A 6,498-nucleotide genomic window follows, 5' to 3' on the forward strand; every position below is an offset into this window, starting at 1 on the left:
TCAGAATCAGACGGAGTCCACGTCGACAACTCATTCAAGAATATCTTGTTCGACTTGTGATGGAAATGTATACAAATACTAAGACTTTCGTCAGCACAACCGTTGGAAACACAGATGCATTTGACATCGGCGTTGGAGTTCACCAAGGCTCGATTCTCAGTCCACTGTTATTTATAACTGTGATGTAAGAAATCACAAAACTGATACGCACTGGTGACATTTGGAATCTAATATATGCTGATGATAAATTTTATTAGCCACGTCTGAGCATAATGCAGCACAGATGTTTGAAACTTGGAACACCAGATTCGCCGATCATGGATTCAAAGTCAACATCAGCAAAACCAAAGCAATGAACACTGGTGAACCCATCCAATCCACAGCTACTGGACGATGGCCTGGTTCAGTTTGTAAAATTTGTGTAGGTAACAATTCAATCAAGTGTCAGCAGTGTAAGCAGTGGTGTCACAAACGTTGTTCAAAAATAATTAGTACTTTATCTAAAGTGTCCAATTTTGTTTGTCCTACTTGCATCAATCCACAACAACAAATACGAGATAGCAATGTTTTTGAACTCATAAAGGTAGAGAAAGTCGCATCATTCCAATATCTAGGGGATGTTCTAGATTGTACTGGAACAGCTGACGCAATGGATACAGAAGCTGATGAATGGAAAAAAAAGTCCGACACATAACGGATGGAGACAATAACATAACGGATGGAGACAATAAACGAGGATTGATTGATTGATTTTTTTTAAATACTCAGCTTCAGCTTTGCTCAAACATACCAGATGTAGCTTATTTGAATACGTGTGAATTGTAGATTTGTTATTAAAACCTAAACCCGTAACCAAAATTTATTTTTAATTTTGGTATATCTTGAAGCTACTAATGTAAGAAAGCTAATTGTCATTTTTTATTTAATCATGACATCAACTCGTTTTTGTATTTTTTTAAGAAACCCTATCCAGAATTATCAAATTTTAAGTTTTGAGGAAATTTTTTTCAAAGTTTATTGAATTTAAAAGAAAGAAAAGAACTAAAATATGATAATATAAATAACATTGAAAGCAATCAATTGCAGTGAATATTTTTTACTATCCAACCACCGTTCGTATCTAAGTGTTATCTCATGTAAAGTTTATGATTAGAGAACGGGAGATGCCGAACACAGTTCGTAAGTTTTACAATAAATTGGAAATTGTTAATTTACGTCACGCTCCAACCAATATTGTTATAATTTAATGCAATAAACGCTTTAACGTTTTACAATTTTAACACTTTGCTCAACCAAAGTTTTTTTTTACACAGCGATAAAAAGTAAATATGACATCTAAAAGATTCTTTTGTAGTCTACCATTGTCCAAAATCTGTCCTACTGAAATGCTGGGAATATGTGGCGAAAATGGCCATTTACGATGTGACTGCGAGAACAAAGAACAAATAGGTAGATCTTATGACGTGAAGTCATAAAACCCAAAAAAATGACTAACGAAATACGAATTTAAGCCAACTTGGGCAGAAGTTTGCAGGTATAATTTACGCCCCTTGCACCGAAATTAAAGTTTTCAAGCTACACCAAAGTCGCAACGACCTTAAGTCAAACGAGAAGTCTGTCAATTTCAAGACCCTACTTGGTATCCAACTTGAAATATGACGTTTTAAATAAGTACATTCTTTGAACAACTACAAAAGTTACGGAGAAGTTTTTCGAAATGTTCAACTTGGCAATTTTGTCTGTATTCTCATTCATCACCGACAAGTGCATAATAGCTGTAGATTTATCAACAAAACATCATAAAACTATAATAAATTTAGAAAAATGTGTTCTCAGATTAAAAAAAAAACAAAGGGTGTAATGAAGACTAGCAAAGTGAAATGATTTTGCTTATTCATGTTTAACGATAGGTTTCATGTTTTAGAATAATTTAAAAATTTTTTTTCCAGTTAAGTCAAATAAGTCAGATAAGAAAGTTTATAAAAGATTATTCTCTATTCTTTGTTGGTGCACGCGTTTATCAACTCTTGTCTACACTATTGCAATTTTTATTTAGCCGTCGAATTAGAGATCACCTAAATTCATCAGTAAATGTTGACTAATAAAGTTGACTAATAGAAAAAATAATTTTGTAAAATCTCAAACTTTGTTTTTGTACAAATAGTAACAAAAGTTCATTGTTGTACTCATAGGTTTGTTAAAATTAATTTTTGTTAATTATTTTTTTCAGAGATATGGATGAGTTGTTGAGCAAAATGTCACATTTGGAATTCTATAACAAAAAACTTGTAAACGATAAAGTTGATTTGATTAATAAAATTAATATGATTGACGATTATATTTCTCAGCTCACGGAGGATAACATAACATTGAAGGAAGCCAATAAAAAGTTACATCCAATTTTATGTTATTTTTTTAATGATATAAAAATTATTTGCGTTAAAAAATATTGTTTTTATATTGTAATTTTGACGAAGTTTTTTACTAAGCTTAATTATGATCGGATCGCAACCTGTTTCTTTCTCTCTCTCTCTCTCTCTCTCTCTCTCTCTCTTTTCCTTTCTCCTCCTTCTCTCTTCTCTCTCTATCTCTCTCTCTCTCTCTCTGATTGATGTCAGAAGTGACAATCGTGCAAGTTAGGGTTAGGATAATAATAATAATCTGTACATATGTATATATATATATATATATATATATATATATATATATATATATAATACTCGGAGAATCAAAACTTGGAAGCTGAAAAGCAATATTCATTTAGAAAAATTTCAACGGATTATCGCCACACAGTTAGACCACCAATCGCAAGCCAGTACAGATTGGAGTACATACAAAACCGTTTTGATAAACGCTGCAACTACAGTTTGTGGGAAAGCTAGTACAAAACGCCAGCACGAACGGGGCACTTGGTGGTGGAATGACAGTGTACACAATGCAATAGCTGAAAAGAAAGCTGCATACAAGCAATGGGAAAAATCGAATTAGTCTGAAGGACCACATCAAATCTACCGAAATCCTGCGTCGTGCTGGTTTAGATGATATAAAGGACGAATGCCGGCAACACCGTCTGCGGTGGTTTGGTCATGTGGAAACAGTGCCATAACTTCTCTTGCAGATGTGGAAGTACCTGGCACACGTCCCAAAGGCCGTCCAAAGAAGTCCTGGTCGCAAACAATCGAGCAAAACATGAAAGCTCTAAATTTAAATGAAATGGATACAACTGATCGTCTAATTTGGCGCAAAAAGTTGATGGCAAAGAAAACAACGTCCTACCTCGAGAAACCGGGTCTCTGGACGCAAAACGAAAATTGATTGATTGATTGATATATAACACTCGTTCAAAAACATATATGTTGTTGTGTTGTCCACCGAAGCGCCGACGACGTTGCGTCGCCATTAAGTCGGCCTTCTTGAGATCGTAGATGATTTCTTAATCTAAAATCTGATGCGCCTAGTTTACCCCAATGGGGGCATCGAGGACCAGTTGGTTACAATTCTCTTGATGTTGCTGCATGACGTATAGGTTGACGCCTGTAATAGGCATTTGTCCATTCCACATAAAACTTGTGAGACAATATTTACAAATCTTCCATATAGACCGATCTTTCGCTATTTTTTCAAGTCCAGTCGAGTTGATGTTACATTTCTGAAGTACGCTTTTCACATGATCTACGAATCACTTCTTTGGCCGACCGACTGAACGACAGTCATTTGATAGTTCGCTGTATAGCAATCATTGACATCACGGTAAGATTGTGATTTAAAAAGACGCGATTTCTTAGTCTGCCAAATGCAACCGACGCCACCCTAATTCGATGCCCAATTTCACGATCCAGACAGCACTCAGTACTGAGCATACTACCAAGATACATGATTTCATGCGAATCATTGAGAGAGCATCTCCACGAACCACGAAAGGTATAGCTGGTTTGTTTTGATTTGTAGCGAGTGAGAGAACCTCGGTTTTTGCAGTGTTAACAAGTCCTGCGCGACTATAGGCACACGACAAGATATTAAAACTATTTTTGAGAGCGGAGATGGTTTTGGCAGGAATAGCAGCGTCGTCAGCCTATTGGAATTTGAAAATTCTATCGTGTGATACTTTGCTTTCCGCCTTGAGTCTTTGTATGTTAAAATGGCTGCCGTTGAGTTAATGAGTCGAGTTCTGATTGGATGGTGTTTGAGTTAGATGATGGGATGATAAGGTAAGTGTCGTCAGCGTATTTGATGATGTGATTAGAGCTATAAAAAGTTTGGAGAGTAGAAGCATGATGATAAAGGTAGATGGTCCAAGAACAGAACCTTGAACTACGCTAGAATTAATAGGTAGAGTAGAGGAAAGAGTAGATCTAAAGAAAGTAGAATGACTCCCATTAGAAAAAAAATTTATTATAAACAGCCCAACAGATGAATATTGAATATCGAATATTGTAAATGTTGTCAGGTAGAGGAAGAGAGGCTAACTTATTTGAAAGTGAGAAGTAATTGAGAATGTCTTTAGAAAAGTCGAGAGCAATAAGACAAACATTATTGTTTTTAAGGAAAGATGTTATTGAGGAAGTAAGAGAGATAGTGGCGGATGAACCTGTAGGGCGAAATGCAAACTGATCTTGTAATAGTGGTTCGATGGGTGGTTGAAACATGGATAGACGAATGACCTAACGATAATTTTTTTTAAATACAGGAAAGTATGGGGATGATAGATATTGGACGATAATCTATTGGTGATGATGGGTATTTGGTTTTAGGAATTGGATGAATTGTGCTGGATTTCCATTGTGATGGGATGAATGAATGCATTAAGCAGTGATTGTAGAGTGAGCTTAAGGTGCTGGAGATGAATGGAGCGATGATTTGTAGAAACTATGCTGGTAGACTGTCTGAACCTGTACCGGATGGACAGGCCTTCGTTAGCATGTGCAGGACGGAGTATGAGGTAAATTGTTGATGTTGATGACGACTATTTATTGTTGCTGCTTTTGTTGGTGGAGTTTTGTAGGACGGGTCGGTTGACATGAAAGCAAAGTGGGTGTTGAGTTTATTGGCATCAATTTGCTATGAGGTTGACGTGTTGAATGATTTGTCAGAGCCTCTGATCTTGTTGACTTGGTCACACATGGCTTTGCTTCCACGCTTACTGTTAGTGAATGTTTTTGAGCTGAAGCTGATAAGTGTGTCGATGTATTTGGTGATCGCTGCTTTGAGGTTGAATCCTGATCTCATAGATTTATTTTTTTGGCGAAGTAGATATTTGATGAATGGGCTAATAAATGAAGGGTCTGATGATCTGATCGTGATGTATGATGTTTGGTAGTACGTGTTGTAATTTGAGTAACAATAAAATAATAAAATCATATTATTGATTTTATTAAATTTATCAAAACAGTGTTTCAAAAAATTGTCAATAGAGTTAGTTATGAACGTATTATCTTTAATATTGTTATTGTTATTATTATTGTTATTATTATTATTATTATTATTATTATTATTATTATCATCATTGGCACCATTGTTAATATTATTATTGTTACAAGTTTTATTACTATTAATAGGATTATTATTATCATTGTTGTTTTTAATATTATCAAAATTAAAAGTGTTATTATTAAAAATTGCTGGTAGAGTATTGTTGGTGGTAGAGTATCACGTTGAAGTCGAAGATATTAATGAAGCCGATATTGAGATGTTGAAGGCATGCACTATTCTGTTAAGGATGACAACAGCGAAATGAGATGACTTTTCTCGTGGTGTTGTTTCTCGATGTTGAGTGGAGGTGGAGGAACAGCAACCACCCCAAGATTATGTGTGGAAACATGTGACCTATAGGTGTGAGTGATGTCCAGGTTTACATTAATCCCATATATTTTGTTAAGGTTGGAATCTTGGTGGGTGGGACCCCAGAATATATGGTGTAGACCTGGTTGAAGGATGGAATGATGGTCGAGTTGATTGAAGTCACTCCCAATGATGAGTTTTGAGTCGCTTCCCAACGCAGTGTTAGAAGTTAACCCATCAAGGTGGAGACTTCGTATGATGGATGATTTGGTGAATGATAGATGTCGCAGGTGAAGTATGGCTCACTGTCAATAATGTACTTGAGACATAGGGTTTCCAGTGCTTTATTGATAGCATGAGGCGAAACGGTGTGACAATAGCTATGTGTGTGTGTGTGTGAGTGTGTGTTTGTGTGTGTATGTGTATCATTACCCTGATAGTAACATTCAAAATGTAGATGGTGGGTGGATGATGACATGGGGTGATTGAAGGTAATTTTGGCTGGGTTGTAAGTCGGGGTGAATTTGATGTTGATGAGATTGGTGGGATGATTTGGTGAGGAGCGTCGACTGGGGTGGTTGCTTCTTTTACGAGTTGATGAAACAATTACTGGTATTGCTGACAATGAATTAGTGGTAGGTAGATAGGCCGGGGGTGTTGATGTTGTTGTAAAGTGTTGTAGCGATTGAAGTAGAAGGGTAGTAGAAGGTTGCGTAGTAT

The 6,498-nt window shown here is 36.1% G+C and overlaps 1 protein-coding gene across 1 annotated transcript in view; it reads right to left on the reverse strand.

Moving 5' to 3' along the window:
- Positions 1-5,058: 5,058 nt before the first annotated feature.
- Positions 5,059-6,498, reverse strand: part of HELRODRAFT_162932 (hypothetical protein) — a gene marked incomplete at both ends in the record, with an annotated part of 4,014 nt that continues 2,574 nt past the window's right edge. The window contains 3 exons of the mRNA XM_009024983.1: positions 5,059-5,282; positions 5,741-5,920; positions 6,013-6,158. Coding sequence (XP_009023231.1) covers positions 5,059-5,282; positions 5,741-5,920; positions 6,013-6,158 — 550 coding nt within the window. The remainder of the gene's footprint in view (positions 5,283-5,740; positions 5,921-6,012; positions 6,159-6,498) is intronic.

Source organism: Helobdella robusta, assembly GCF_000326865.2.
Source record: "Helobdella robusta unplaced genomic scaffold HELROscaffold_4, whole genome shotgun sequence".
NCBI classification, from domain to species: Eukaryota; Metazoa; Annelida; class Clitellata; order Rhynchobdellida; family Glossiphoniidae; genus Helobdella; species Helobdella robusta.